Raw genomic sequence first — 16,485 nt, forward strand, 5'->3', positions numbered from 1 at the left:
TCGTTAGTGTCTTAATTCCAGACCTTTTCTTTAATTTGAATTCAAATTCCATCATTTGCCACGGAAGTATTCAAACCTGGGTTGCCAAAAAATTACCCAGGGCTTTTGGATTAATAGTTCAGTGATAACACATTAGGCCATTGCCTCATCTAAATTGCTTTTGAAAGGTACTGGAATTCTTTCCCTGTACTTTATTGTAAAAGTATTTTATTTTTATTATTTTATTATAAAAGTTTTTCATCAGTCCCTGATCTATAGTAAAATAAAAAGGTAAGGTCTTTACACTAAACTCTAGACTAATTGTATCCTTTCTTTTTGTAATGGTTTGAACTTTTTGTTTTCAACCATCGAGGCTGGTAGTTTGTCATGTGATTATATTTTTGTAATGCAAACTTGTCTGAATTATTTGACTTTCCTGATATGTTAGGAGAAAGTGAGAACTGCAGATGCTGGCAAGTCAGAATTGATAAAGTATGATGCTGGAAAACACAGCAGGTCAGGCAGCATCCGAGGAGCAGGAGAGTTGATGTTTTTGGCATAGGCCCTTGATCAGGAATATGGATGGGGAAGGAGGCTGAAAGGTAAATAGAGGGTTGGGGCTGGGGGCAAGATAAGTGGGATGGAAATAGGTGGTTGCAGGGGGGAGGAAATTGTGATAGGTCATTGAGATGGGTGGTGCAGATAGGTGGAAAGGAAGATGGACAGGTTAAAAGGGCAGTACTGAGTTGAAGGGTTGGATCTGGGATGAGGTGGAGGGAGGGGACATTTGGAAACTCGTGATGTCAATGCTGATGCTATGTGGTTGTATAGTCCCTAGGCAAAAGATGAAGTGTTCTTTCTCCAGTTGGTGGGTGGCTTTGATTTCGTGCTGGAAGAGACCCAGGACTTGCATGTCCTTGGGGGATTATGAGGGGAAGTTGAAGTGGTTGGCCACAGGGCAGTGGATGTTTTGTTCCCTGAACCATTCTGAGTTGGTGTCCTATCTGTTCCTGATCTGTTGTTTGATAATGCTGATTTGAGGTGTTAATTTTAGTCCAGAAACCTGATATGTTCTCTAGGTGTTGAAATGTAGCATGCAATTTGTTAAATTTGTAGGGGGACCTTTAAATTAAATGTTTTATTCAAAGGGCAGGAGCTATATCAACATACCACCCCAGGGCTGCACCAAAATATCAGTTTAAAGTATACACTTGAGACCCTCAAATTGCTGATTGAACCTACAACCATTTCCAATAACATGATATTTCTTGTGGGAACCAAAAGATGAACAATTCCAGGTACATTGTTAAAATGCCTTTTTTGATTTTTTTTTTCTTTATTTTCCGGTCACTGCAGGCAACACTTTTTTTTCTTTCAACTTTAAGCAGTGTAATAAAAGTGCTTGTGCTCATCCATCATTTTGTGATGTCTTTCAGGTTTGACAGATTTGTATTAGGTATATGTTCATAATACCTGTTACATTTTCTTTGAAATACGGAAGGAACATGTACAACTTAAAAGTTACTTTGGTACTTGAGGGGTCGGTGGGGAGAAGGGGGAAATATTAAATAATTACAAGGCTTTCATTATATAATACTGCAATTGTAAGATTTTTAAAAATACCGTAGTATTAATAAAACATATTTTTTGCAGCTCAGTCCAGCCTTCATAAAGCGGATTCAACATAAAATCAAGGATCTTTTGATACAGATGGAAGAGGGTTTGAAGACTGCTGATCCTCATGACTGTTGTGCTTACACTGGTTGGACAGGTGAGAGCATTTCAGTACCTTTTATAGTCACTCATTGCATGCATTTACAGCCAAGCATGCTGACTATTCCTCAAAACTTTTATGACAATTCTCCAAGTGAGAATTGATTTTGCCATTCAATAGTTCCTAATTTTCCAACCACAGATGTTAGATGGACAGGTCTCTAATTACCAAATTTACACATCTCTCAAAAAAATGTACATTTGCAATCAGCAATCCAAAACGTGGTTCATTTGAGCCATGTGCCTTGTTAAATTTGAGCTATGCCACCTATTTAGCACTTGTTTTCAATTTTTATTCTATTGAATGTACCTTGTTTTCCCTCCTACCATCGCACCCCTCACTGCATTCACCATTTTTTAAAAAAAACGGATACAAAAGACTTATTCAGTTTATAAATCAAGCCCACTTCCTCTGCCAAGTAATATTTCCTTTCTTCCTTTTTCTTCTTGTTTGCCTCCAGCACCCATTTAACTATTGTTTTTACTTTTTATCTGTTTCTGAAAGATTATTGGGTTCCCCTTATTTTTTTCTCTTCTTGTATTCTTTTTCAATTCTCTTTGTGCACTCTGCCTGATTCCCTACTGTTATGAAGTTGAAAGAGTGTATGTTCACTTTATATTAGAAAGTGTTTTCTAAAATTAAAGTACAGCCATAGCTGCAGAACAGAACAGCTAAGAGACGGGCTATTCCAGAATAGATACATGGAATAAATGGCTGTTAAACGGGTACCTGAGTTTCAGTTGTTGTTTTGACAACAATTCAAATGTAACCAATTAATTTAAGGATACTGAAACCCAATTGAGTTTGAATTTGTTGCATTGACAACATCGGATCAATGACAGGGTACAATATTGGGGCATATAAAATCAGGGCATTTAATAATTGTTTGATTGGAGCAGCATTGTTATGGAGTTGGGGTCAGATAGTAATTAGTTAAGAAAAAGGGGGCTTGGATTTGTTAATAGTTTTTTTTTGTGTTCTCTTAGGAAAATAAACTGTTATTTTTCTTTAAATGGTGGAAATTAGGAGTTCTCTTTGTCCCTCACACTTTTAACAGATTACAAGGTGAGGCGAGCTTTTCTCAAAGTGTTTGGTTTTAATTAACAGAACGGTTTAACTTCCACGTTGTACCACTACAAATCCTGTCCCCGATTTCTTGTTTTAAACTTTTTTAACTATTCTCTGTCAATCTTTGTCATCTGAGGGATTGAAACTTTCCTCCTCCAATTAATATTTAACTTATGCCTGCAGTATCTTTGCCTTGAAAGTCTTCCGTTGCTGATTTGCAGTCTACTTAGAATCTTGCTCTAATATTTGCAAGTGGCTTTTCCCAGTCTTGTGTTTTTACTTTTGACTTTTCTTTGTGAATTTCCATAACTACAGAATCTAATTGTCATCGGTATGAGCCAGATGGTTTTCTTCACTTACTTCCATAAATAAGCTCTCATGAGTGACTTGCCCACTTCAGACAAGAACTTGAAATGCATGTCTGAATGCATATCACCAATTCTCATTTTTCCCATGGTTTAATACTTGGTATCTGTATAGGGAAGATAGATTTGCAATTATGTGACACTCTTGTCCTGTTTCCTTCAAAAAACAAAAGCCTTTCAGCTGACCCACGAGGCCAAGGATCTTGAAATTAACTGCCTCCCAACTAATGGCCACAACATGTTATTATCTACTCTTCAAAGAACTTGGATATTTAAAAACAAATCACTTATGTTTTTGTACTTTTTTTTTATTTCTAATTCATTGAGTAACTAATAAGCACCTTCTTTTTCTCATAAAATATGAGAGCCTGGAAAGGATCCCTTGTTAACATAATATTGTTGTAAATCTATGATTTACAGATGACCTAGCTTTGGAACTTGCTCAAAAGCCACTCCATTATTGACAGCCTCAATGCTGCTCATATTCCGGTAGTTCACTCTGTCCTTGGGCCTGCACTTTCCTGTGCTCTGGAAACTGCACTCCATTATCTTTTTTAAAGATTGTCTGCAAGCAGATAGTTGCACTGTTCCTCCATTTCTGAGACTTAATCTTAGTATTGTCCTGGAGCAACTATGTGAGCTTCTTTCACTCCACTCACTGCTGCTCTGAACTGCGAAGAGCTCTTAGGTTTCTTCTGAATTCTTAACAGATCCAAGACTTGTGATTTTTTTTTCCCTGAGTGCCAACTCTCAGCACCTGGCTGCATCTGCTAACTGCAAAGAGCTATCAGACAACTCCTGGCATTCCTTCCTGAGACTCAGCTACACAATATCAGTGGCTTTCTCAGCAGCATAGCTACCGTAACTCCTTCTGCATGGAGCTTGATCCTCTCCCTTTCTGTATTGTAGACCAGTTCACATTGAGGCAAACATTGAAACATTGTTCACCATCTCTTGAGGACTAGGTGAAAGTAAGAGCTGCAGATGCTGGAAATTAGAGTCAAGATTAAAGTGGTGCTGGTAAAGCACAGCAGGTCAGGCAGCATCTGAGGAGAAGGAAAATCGAAGTTTTTGGCAGGAGCCCTTCATCAGGAATGAAGGAGCATGAAGGATTATTTGAACAGAAATGATGTGCAGGGATATGGGGTAAAGGCAGGAGGTTGGCAAGAGGTAATAGAACTGGTGCAGGCATGATGGGCTAAATGGTTTCAACTATGCTGCAACAATTCTGGTTATATTGGACTTTAGAGTCATAGGCCTGATGAAGGGCTCCTGCCCGAAATGTCAATTTTTCCTGCTCCTCGGACGCTGCCTGACCCCCTGTGCTTTTCCAGCACTGCTCTAATCTTTCGAGGACTGTCTATGCCAAGCTCTGAATGTACAACAGAGATTTAGCAGTTGTAGAAACTTCCCTCAAGAATCAACACCGTACGAACTGCTGGTTCAGAAGAATTCCATGCCAGCCTCTCATCCTACTCTTGGAGAGGACAGGCAGAAGATGAAGTAGTTGCTTAGTAACAAGGTTGGTAACACGGATTCCACCATCATCCAGATGCATTGACAGATTTTTATTTTGCCCATTGTTCTACAAAAGCAAGATGATAAAAGATTAGGTAACTCAAGGATGGATTTTCTCCATTTAGTTCATTGATCCTATGTGAATGCATTGGGAAGAGTACAGAAGCGATTTATGGGAATGGCTCCAGGAATGCAAACTTGGAGAGAAGAATGCTGAGACGTTTTGATAGACATTTTGAAAATCATGAGTCAGCTATATGAAGTGGATAGGGAGAAGCAGCTCCCCCACAGCAAAAGGAAAAAGAAAACGAGAAGGCATTGATTTAAAGTGCAAACTAAACCAGGGTGATGTGAGAAACCTTTTTACACAATGATAGTTAAAGTATTCATTGAAATACCTGGAGATTTGATGGAGACAGGCTCAATTGAAATGTTCTTGAGGGCATTAGATGATTATTTGAATAGAAATGATGTGCAGGGATATGGGGGAAAAGGCAGGAGATTGGCACTAGGTAATAGAACTGGTGCAGGCATGATGGGCTAAATGGTTTCAACTATGCTGTAACAATTCTGGTTATATCGGACGTTAGAGTCCTAGAGTCATAGATGTACAGTACAGAAACAGACCCTTCGGTCCAACTCATCCATGCTGACCAGATATCCCAACCCAGTCTAGTCCCACCTGCCAGCACCTGGTCCATATCTCTCGAAACCCTTTCTATTCATATAACTATCCAGATGCCTTTTACATGTTGCAATTGTACTAGCCTCCACCATTGGCAGCTCATTCTATACACGTACCACCCTCTGTGTGAAAAAGTTGCCCCTTAGGTCTCTTTTATATCTTTCCCCTCTCACTCTAAACCTATGCCCTTTAGTTCTGGACTCCCCCACTCCAGGGAAAATACTTTGTCTATTTATTTTATCCATGCCTGTCATGATTTTATAAACCTCTATAAGGTCACCCCTCAGCCTCCGATGCTCCAGGAAAAACAGCCTGAGCCCATTCAACTTCTCCCTTACCTGAAGGCAAGGTAATGTGCTTAGAATTGCACTGGAGTGCCAGATTAGATGAGAGACATAATTCAGGGTTTACGTCTCCATTTGTTAACTTTTTTATTTAAATCATTTTTGTATGATTCCCTCTCTTATACCTACTCATCTTTTGGGAATGCACCCTAAGTTTACGTCATACTGTTCTTTCATCCCTGTTATTGTCTTGGTGAACTGTTGCTAAGCTGCTTGCACATTTTGAACACTGGTATGTTCTGAACTGAGGACAAGAAGATTAAGAATTAGGTTTGTCTGGTGAAGTATACAGTAAAAACTTGGCTTTCCTTCGTACCTTCACTAAAGTAAACCGAAAGCATTTCGCAAGTCTGTTAGTGCAGTGCTGACTATTTTGTCCTCCATTCTGAGATAGATTGATGGAAAGCTGAACAAGTGCAGTACCACAGAATTAGGCAGTGAAATAGCCAAATAGCTTCCATTCTTATTAGATTTCAAAATAGGTTCAATAACTATTCATGCAACATCATCTGGCTTGAGACCTGAAAAGCATTCTTTGCATGCGTCTTGATATCATTTGCATTTGAGTTTCTTCTTCGTGAGCAATTTCTGGATCTTTGGATCCCTTTAGCACTTACCTTTTTGAATTCTCTTCCCATTTGCCTGTTCATAATATAATTAGTGCAACATTATTTTTATAAAAGCGTATTATTTCATAAATCACATTCTATGTGAAGAACATACTTAAGAACTAGGATTTGGCAATTCAGTCCCTTGAGCCAGCTCCACCTTTTAACGTGATAATGGCTGATCTCATCATGCCCTGAGCTCCACTTTCTTGCCTGCTTTCCATAACCCTTCAACCCATTACTAATTAAAAATCTATCTCCTCCTTAAATTCACTCAATGTCCCAGGATTGACCACATTCCTAGGAGAAATAGTGTGGATTTTGCAGCTGCTCCTGGGATTGCAGGCCTAGTTAAAGATTTATTAAAGTTGTTACAGTCTGTATAGTTTTGTAACATAAGATTTTTATTCATTTGTTTTTCTGAATGTTAATGAAACACTAAAACCAAAAAAAACTATTCTTTTTAAATTTTTTTTAAAACGAGCTTTACAGGGTCTGCAATGAATGGCTGAGGTTTTGTTCAGAAGTTAAAAAACTGTGTTTGAAATTTTTTTTTACTTTGTGAATTTTTTTTGGAAAAACTGAAGTTTTTCTTTTAAATTAGGAGCTGTGTTTTCGTTCCAGAAAGTCCTCCATGTGGTCAGCTCTGGAGAAGATTTTATTTTTCCCTTTTTGAGGAATTTATTAAAGACTAGTTTGTTTTTGTAATTATTGTACACATAAGTTAGGAATGACATTTTTAAGGAAAAGATTAAAACAGGAGAGTGATTTTAAGAGATTAGGTAGAAGATTTTAAAAAAAAGAACATTTTAAAAGTAGTAATTTCTGGTTTACTCCCAATGCCAAACTCTAATGAGAGAAGTAACAAAAGGTTAAAGAAGATAAATCAGTGGCTGAAGAGCTAGTGTATTCAGGGATTCGGGTTTTGGAGAATTGGAATGTCGTTTGGGACAGAGAAAAACCTGTTCAAAAACAGGGTGTGTCTAACCTAAATAGAAAGGGACCAATATCTTTGAGAGATTTGCTCATTCCATTAAGTGAGGCTTTATACTGATAGAGGGGGGGAGTGAAAGAATTCTGAGTAGCCATGTAAACCGAAGGATTGATGGAGAAGGTTCTGAATGTAAGGAGAGCATGTTAATTAGAAAAAAAAACGAGAGAGTCATCTTGCGTAGTAACTCTGAAGAACTAAATTGTACTTATTTCAGATAGCTAGAAGTAGTTTTGTAAAGATGATGAATGTGTTAACAACAAGCTTGTAACCAGGAAATTTTGATCAGATGCTACATTGTATCAATTTTCCCATTTGTCACAAAGTTTTGATAAGAAATAAAGATCTGTGGAAGAAAATAGAGGTTTTTGAACTGCAAATGCTGAGTTGTAAACTAGAATTTTCATAAGACAAATGAAGCGGAACTGCAATTGCAAGAGCAAAAATAACCTCAAATGGTATCCAGAAATAAAAATGTTAGATTTTAGCCATTTGATCAAAGCTGAAAGTTGCAGGCATCTCCAAAAGGGAAAAGTGGAAGGCAACAGAGGAGGGGTTGTCCTTTGCGCAGATCAATTACTGTGGATATGAGGAAGTGTGTCATACTATAACAGATCTGCTGGGAGATCGAAGATTTATGAAAAAGGTGAATTTTGAAAAATGTATTCAAAGGAGAGAAAAAAAAATCCACTGATCGTCTGCCCTAAACACTCACCTGGATTTGCTTGTTCTCCACATCTATCATTGGTCAGCTCTGTTGGTTGGACAGCTGATTTGCGATGCTGAATGGCACCAACTGGGTGAGTTCAGTTCCTGCACCAGTTAAGGTTACCATGAAAGTCCTGCCTTCTCAACCTTGCCCATTGTCTGACATGTGATGATCCTCAGGATAAACTCCCCACCAGTCATATTTCACTAATGAGAGAGTAGCCAGATGATCTTCTGGGACAATGGCAACTTATACCATCAGATATAAAGGTTCAGGTTCACCCATCTGCAAGTTTATCACATCTTAGGATCTCTGACTTTTCAACGTTATACTATATGAAACTTAGAAAATACAGCAACATTTTCTAACTGGTCGAGAAATCACACAAGTTATTTCTGTAACTGCAAAAGTCTTCTATTGAAAAGGTCAAAAATGACAATTGCAGTGAGTAAAACCAAGCCCACTTAAGCTTGATATTTTAGACTTCAAATGTTTAATGATAGCTTGCAATATGAATAGAAAATCCTAGAGGAATGATGGAAGAAAACAGAATTTTATCTGGGTGTAAAACTAAAATTATTGGGTTCTTTCAAAATTCTTCCATATTGACTCTGTACCTGCAGATTAAAGTATTTGTTGTTATTAGTAACATATTCCATATTGATCTGTAACTGGAGATTAAAGTATATGTTGTTAATAGTAACACATTCCAAATTAGATTAACTTGTCTGAGTTGTTACTTACTGTTTTCAAGAATTTTTGTGGCAAAATCAGTATACCTTTTTCAAATTGGAGATTATGACTGAATTGATGTACTAATAATAGTTCCACGGCATAGTCGGCTATGGTCCAAGTGCAAGAAGATGGGATTTAGTATAGTTTTGTTTGTTGGTCAGCATGGACATAGTGGGCTGATAGACGTCTTTGTATGTTATGTGACACTATGACTCTGTGTTATAGTAAAGTGTTTTTTTTATCTAGGGATTGCCCTTCTTTATCTGCAGTGTTTCCGTGTAACACAGGAGTCTGTACATCTCCAACGATCATTGTATTATGTGAAGAGGACACTGCGTAATCTGAATGGTCGAAGAGTCACATTTCTCTGTGGTGATGCAGGACCTTTAGCTGTTGGTGCTGTTGTGCACCACAAGTTGAAGAATGAAGTTGAATCACAAGAATGTATCACAAAGTAAGGACGTTGATTTGTTTACTCAATTAGATAGGAGTAGTTTTAAATAAATTAAAGGATTAGAGTTTTTGTAATTATTTATCCAATATATTTTTCATTTTTACTATTTTAAAATGTATTTTCAGAAGAGAGCATCTCCCCCCATGGAAATTTTGAATGTTAGGTCACATGAATGTTTTATCATAGAAGATCAAAACATAGCTTATATTCTAATTTTAAAGATGTTTTAAACTTGACGCTACAGTAGTTTGGACTTTTTTTTGTTTTAAAGAGTGAAAGGTACTTTATAGCTGACTGAACTTGTGAACTTACATTGGTGGTTGTAGCTTTGCTTGTTGTGAGGCCATTATTTGCAGCATGTTGGCCAAATCTGTGTTCAACAGCATCCAATGTAGCTCAGAGGGCTCTACTCTGGCACATCAGTTTCATTCAAAAAAAACAAAGAATACAGATTCTGGAAATCATAAACAAAACCTGAAATTGATGAGAAGAAAAGCATTCTGAAAAAGTCTTACTGGACCTGAAATGTTAGCACTGCTCTTTCTCCATAAATGCAGCTAGACCTGCTGTTTTCCAACAGTTTCTGTTTTGTTACAGTAGTCTCTTGTATTTTCTGGAGAAGATGATAGTGAGTTGAGACAGTGCTTGATTGACTTTTTTAAATTTTATTTGGGCTCCTCTTCTCAGTCAGCTAAACTTTTCCTTTCTGCTGACCTCTAATTTCCTTCCAACAGTCAACCTTCGAAGGTCATAGGAATCGGCAACTGTTTCCTAGTTGTCGGTATTCACGTTTGTCATCTTATATAATAGTAGGTATCCATGTAGGAGAGATAGGGATGTACAATGACCAATTCATAGACAGTGACTTTTTGTATCATGTGGCGTAATCCATCCAATAAGTACGGCTGAGTCAGCATAGATGTCAAAGGCTTAGAAGTGAGTGTATACTGATGGAATTAGCACACTTTAGGAGCTCTGAGTTGGTGATCTTTGTCTTAGAACAAGTGTTATGGGCTACCTCTGACAGTGGCAGAGACTATTGTGTCTGACAAGTTAGCCAGAACTCACCTCAATCACGTTCCATACTCTTCTTGGATTTAACATCTGCAGTTTTTGTGATATGTATTAGTTTTTGCATCAAGTGACAGATTGCTGTTGATTTGGGCCAGGTTTGGGTAGTATATATGTTTAGAGCTGAAAATGTGTTGCTGGAAAAGCGCAGCAGGTCAGGCAGCATCCAAGGAACAGGAGATTCGACATTTCGGGCATAAGCCCTTCTTCCCTGAAGAAGGTTTATGTCCGAAACGTCGAATCTCCTGTTCCTTGGATGCTGCCTGACCTGCTGCGCTTTTCCAGCAACACATTTTCAGCTCTGATCCCCCCCCAGCATTTGCAGTCCTCACTTTTTCCTCCTAGTATATATGTTTAGCCAGGATCTACACTCTGAAATTATGTACCACAGGAAAAGTATTTGCCCATGTTCTTGACATTTCAGTTTGCGAATCAGCTACTGCATTCCTTTTTTATTTGTTTTGTTTGCATGATGCCTAGATTCAGTCCACTTGTCTAATGATTCTAATTTACAAGTACATTTTGTATGATGGGTCAGTATCTTTGTTAGGGTCTGCACTTGAGGTGGATGCTGGCTGACCTATCCGACTCTATGACTCTTCCTACTGTCAGTAACAGCCGATTATACTTGTTCTCTACGCCAATCAACCACTGTCTCTGTGTTGCGTTGATGGTCTGTAGTTGAACGGAGTGTCTTCTCCAGGGTACAAATTTGGTGGACATGTTATGACGGCTCTGTTCTGCCTCAAAGTCCGACATCCCTCTCAAAAACCTCCCCATTGGAGTCCAAAGTGAAGGAAGATGTTACGTTTGGCACTAGCTTGGTCCAGAAGTCACTGAAAAATTGATGACTTTAGATATTTGTCAGCCTCTGCTTTGGGCTTCAATTGAGATTAGTTGTCCGATTTTACTCCCTTAACCTTTTTAACTTTTTTGAGGTATCCATAATTTAGTTAGAACTCTACCTACAGATAGAACTTCATAAGCAAGAGTCCTGCACAATTAGCTTATCCTAGGGCTAAACCACCTTTCCCTTGCTATGAGATGGGGTAAATTCTCCTATTTACTGTAAACCAGCAACACAGAAAAGATTTATCCCATGCAGTAGTCTGTGATTATTCAAGAGGCCAAGAACTATTTTAACTAAAAATTAACAACTTTATTTCTTAAAGTATAACAGAGAATAATCAACTAACAACTATTTACAACTCCTCTCTAACCTACATTTTATCTTCCCTTCTATAATACTAGTTCAATAAAACTCACAATTATGATTTACAAAACAAAACTTCTCTCAAAACCAGGCAGCTTTCATTTTCTCTGTATTCCTGTCATCTTTTCTTCTTCTTGGGGATTCTGCTTCACTAGTTACTGATCAATAAAGCTACCTTTTAAGAGAGCTATTTTTCAGGTAGCTTGGCAGTTCTCCTCTCAACTGTTCAATGTTTCCCAGTCTTATACCCCCAAAGCATCTGATTGTGTCATTGGCTTTTAAGGTTGTCAATATGCTCAATTCAAACTGGATTGGAGTTTGATATTTTTCTGCGTATGATTTAAACTAATTCAAATCTGATTTGTTATTTCCAAACAGCCAGCTGGGTGGTACGGTGGCTCAGTGGTTAGCACTGCTGCCTCACAGCGCCAGCGTGGGTTTCCTCCAGGTGCTCCGGTTTCCTCCCACAGTCCAGAAATGTGCAGGTCAGGTGTATTGGTCATGCTAAATTGCCCATAGTGTTAGGTGCATTAGTCAGAGGAAAATGGGTCTGGGTGGGTTGCTCTTCGGAGGGTCGGTGTGGTCTGGCTGGGCTGAGGGGCCTGATTCCACACTGTAGATAACCTAATCTAATCTACCCCAATAGCTGAAGCATGTGTTACATGGTAACTTTTTTCAGAACAGTTGGTGCTGTCTGGTAGTTTTGCAAGCTTTTAACTTCCTTAAAGGTACAGTACACCCACATCTTCATAACATCCTTTAGCCTGAAATTGCACAGGACCCAATTTCCTTATATCACTATGAGGAGACCCAACTCTGGGCTTTCCCACATTGCTGCTAGCCAGTGTTATAGGCTGAAAATGAGAAGCCAGTCGCCATGCAAAGCCATTACTTTAGTGGAAAACATACAACTCTCTTCAACTACACACAAGACTCCTCACATTGATATGATCGACATAAAACATTAATGTCCTGTGTGGGGCCATCATAACAAATATTATATCAATTACTTAAATATGCCATTGTTATAGATTATCTTGACAGAAAATAAATTATTAAATCTATCATTGTAACCATTAAGATACTCTCTTCAGCTGTGGTATGATTATATTTTCTTGGCATTCATTATTTTTCTTGCTCTTATTAGATTGTTACAACTGCAACGAACTGTCATTTGCCTGGATTCCGATATTCCAGATGAGCTGCTGTATGGCAGAGCTGGGTACTTGTATGCTTTACTGTATGTCAATGTCGAGATTGGGCAAGATACCATTCCTTTTCCTGTTATTCAGGAGGTAAGAGTTACTTTTACTTTATAGGTTTAATTTGTTTCTTAATTGCAGCTTTTATTTTTGCATTTGTCTACTGGGTAATGAGCCCGGCCAGGTGTTAGACTTGGAAGTAGGTGAGCACTTTGGTGATAGCAATCACAATTCTGTTATGATTTAGATTAGATCACTTCGTGTGGAAACACGCCCTTCAGCCCAACAGGTCCACACCGACCTGCCGAAGCGCACCCACCCAGACCCATTCCCCTACGTTTACCCCTGCACCTAACACTACAGGCAATTTAGCATGGCCAATTTGCCTAACCTGCACATTTTTGGACTGTGGGAGGAAACTGGAGCACCTGGAGGAAACCCACGCAGACACTGGGAGAATGTGCAAACTCCACACAGTCAGTTGCCTAAGGCGGGAATTGAACCCGGGTCTCTGGTGCTGTACCACTTTAGTGATAGAAAGGGATAGGTGTATACCACTGGGCAAGAGTTACAACTGGGGGAAAGGCAATTATGATGCGATTAAGCAAGATTTAGGAAGCATAGGATGGGGAAGGAAACTGCAGGGGATGGACACATTAGAAATGTGGAGCTTATTCAAGGAAATGCTCCTGTGTGTCCTAGATAAATATGTATCTGTCAGGCAGGGAGGAAGCTGTAGAGCATGGGAGCTGCAGTTTACGAAGGAAGTGGAATCTCTGGTCAAGAGGAAGAAGAAGGCTTATGTTTGGATGAGATGTGAAGGCTCAGTTAGGGCGCTTGAGGGTTACAAGGTAGCCAGGAAAGACCTAAAGAGAGAGCTCAGAAGAGCCAGGACGAGACGTGAGAGGTTGTTGGCGGATAGGATCAGGGTTAAACCCTAAGGCTTTCTATAGGTATTTAAGGAATAAGAGAATATCGAGAATAAGATTAGAACCAATCAAAGGTAGTAGTGAGAAGTTGTGTGTGGAGTCAGAGGAGATAGGGAAAGCACTAAATGAATATTTTTCAACAGTATTCACTCTAGAAAATGACAATGTTGTTAAGAAGAATACTGAGATACAGGCTACTAGACTAGGTAGGATTGAAGTTCACAAGGAAGAGGTATTAAAAATCCTGGAGAGTGTGAAAATGGATAAGTCCCCTGGGCTGGATGGGATTTATCCTAGGATCCTCTGGGAAGCCAGGGACGAGATTGCTGAGCCTTTGCCATTGATCTTTAAATCATCATTGTCTACAGGAATAGTGCCAGAAGACTGGAGGATAGCAAATGTGGTTCCCCTGTTCAAGAAGGGGAGTAGAGACAACCCTGGTAATTATAGACCAGTGAGCCTTACTTCAGTTGTTGCTAAAGTGTTGGAAAAGGTTATAAGAGATGGGATTTATAATCATCTAGAAAAGAATAATTTGATTAGGGATAGTCAGCACGGTTTTGTGAAGGGTAGGTCATGCCTCACAAACCTTTATTGAGTTCTTTGAGAAGGTGACCAAACAGGTAGATGAGAGTAAACCAGTTAATGTGGTGTATATAGATTTAAGCAAGGCATTTGATAAGGTTCCCCACAGTAGGCTATTGTACAAAATGCAGAAGAATGGGATTGTGGGAGATATAGCAGTTTGGATCAGATATTGGCTTGCTGAAAGAAGACAGAGGGTGGTGGTTGATGGGAAATGTTCATCCTGGAGTCAAGTTACTAGTGGTGTACCGCAAGGGTTGGTGTTGGGTCCACTGCTGTTCGTCATTTTTATAGATGACCTGGATGAGGGCGTAGAAGGGTGGGTTAGTAAATTTGCATACGACACTAAGGTCAGTGGAGTTGTGGATAGTGATAAAGGATGTTGTAGGTAATAGAGAGACATAGATAAGCTGCAGAGCTGGCCTGAGAGGTGGCAAATGGAGTTTAATGCAGACAAGTGTGAGGTGATTCACTTTGGTCAAAGTAACTGGAATGCAAAGTACTAGGCTAATGGTAAGATTCTTGATAGTGTAGATGAGCAGAGAGATCTGTGTCCAGGTACACAGATCCTTGAAAGTTGCCACCCAAGTTGACAGGGTTGTTAAGAAGGCATTCAGTGTTTTAACTTTTATTAATAGAGGGATTGAGTTCCGGAACCATGAGGTTATGTTGCAGCTGTACAAAACTCTGGTGCGGCCGCACTTGGAGCACTGTGTACAGTTCTGGTCACCGCATTATAAGAAGGATGTGAAAGCTTTGCAAAGGGTGCAGAGGAGGTTTACTAGGATGTTGCCTGGTATGGAGGGAAGGTCTTACGAGGAAAGGCTGAGGGACTTGAGGCTGTTTTCATTAGAAAGAAGAAGGTTGAGAGGTGACTTAATAGAGACATATAAGATAATCAGAGGGTTAGATAGGGTGGCCAGGGAGAGCCTTTTTCCAAGTATGGTGATGGTGAGCACGAGGGGGCATGGCTTTAAATGGAGGGGTGATAGATATAGGACAGATGTCAGAGGTAGTTTCTTTACTCAGAGAGTAGCAACGGTATGGAATGCTTTGCCTGCAACGGTAGTAGATTCACCAACTTTAAGTACATTTAAGTCGTCATTGGACAAGCATATGGACATACATGGAATAGTGTAGGTTAGATGGGCTTCAGATTAGTATGACAGGTCGGCGCAACATTGAGGGCCGAAGGGCCTGTACTGCGCTGTAATGTTTTCTGTTCTATACTTCTTTAAATGTCTGCTTCTAGACATGCTCCATAGTGTGAGTGCCAACTGAGCCTTAAGCAATTATAAATTGAGGAAAAACTGGTCTATTAAATGTTTTACTGATGTGGAGTACTGCATGGTTGAAAAAGATGTTTTTCTTTTCAATGAAATGAGACCCTGTTTACATTTTCAGTTGAAAATTAAAGACCTTGTATTTATTTTTGCTAGGTTAATATCTGGAATTAGAGTTGTGAGGAAAGGCTGGGCATATGATCGCTGGTGTTTAGAGTCAGATGAAATTAAAACATGAACCTGAGGGGACTGAACCAGGTGGATATCAAAAGGATATTTCCTCTTATAGGAGAATCTAGAACTAGGGGTCATGGTTTAAAAATAAGGAGTACGCTTTTAAATAAATGAGACATTTTTTTGGAGGGCTGCAAATCTTTGGAATTGGTTTCCTCAAAAGAGAATCTTTAAATATTTTTAAGACAGAGGTAGATAGGTTACTGATTATCAAGGGGATGAAAGATTATCAGGGATATGTAGGAATATGGAGCTACAGATAAAATTAGATCAGCCATGACCTTGTTGAATGGCACAACAAGCTCAAAGGCATAAGTGATCGACTCCTGCTCTTTGTTGGTATCTTGGTGATTTTGAAGAAAATCTGGCAGCTCTCCCACGGTTCTGGCCATTGTGCTGCTTCAATGAATGCCATTAAGATTATATCAATTAGCCATTCATTGGAATTGCTGTTCGAGATCACTATACAGTATTGGTGTGTGGTGTTTAGTAACAGTAGTGACAGAAATAATCCACTCCCTGGTGTTCCGATTTAAAGGTGTTTCAGTGGATTTTTTTTTCTTGTTCAAATGCATTTAACGGAAGAAAATGGTATAAGCAGCTGACCAGTTCTCCTCCTCTTTGTGAATGGACCAGAATGAAGGCATATGATAACCATTTGCAGTAGGGCACAGTAGTGCTGGCTTGTTTACGTTAAAGTCATGTTGGGTGTTGGACTTCTTGGACAATGCTGTAACA

General features: G+C 39.2%; 1 protein-coding gene across 1 annotated transcript in view; it reads left to right on the plus strand.

Moving 5' to 3' along the window:
- Nucleotides 1–16,485, plus strand: part of lancl2 (LanC lantibiotic synthetase component C-like 2 (bacterial)) — a 61,436-nt gene that overhangs the window by 25,297 nt on the left and 19,654 nt on the right. Inside the window, exons 2-4 of the mRNA XM_060824860.1 lie at nt 1,633–1,750; nt 9,023–9,230; nt 12,662–12,809. Of these exons, the coding sequence (XP_060680843.1) occupies nt 1,633–1,750; nt 9,023–9,230; nt 12,662–12,809 (474 nt within the window). The remainder of the gene's footprint in view (nt 1–1,632; nt 1,751–9,022; nt 9,231–12,661; nt 12,810–16,485) is intronic.

Source organism: Hemiscyllium ocellatum, chromosome 5 (assembly GCF_020745735.1).
Source record: "Hemiscyllium ocellatum isolate sHemOce1 chromosome 5, sHemOce1.pat.X.cur, whole genome shotgun sequence".
NCBI lineage: Eukaryota > Metazoa > Chordata > Chondrichthyes > Orectolobiformes > Hemiscylliidae > Hemiscyllium > Hemiscyllium ocellatum.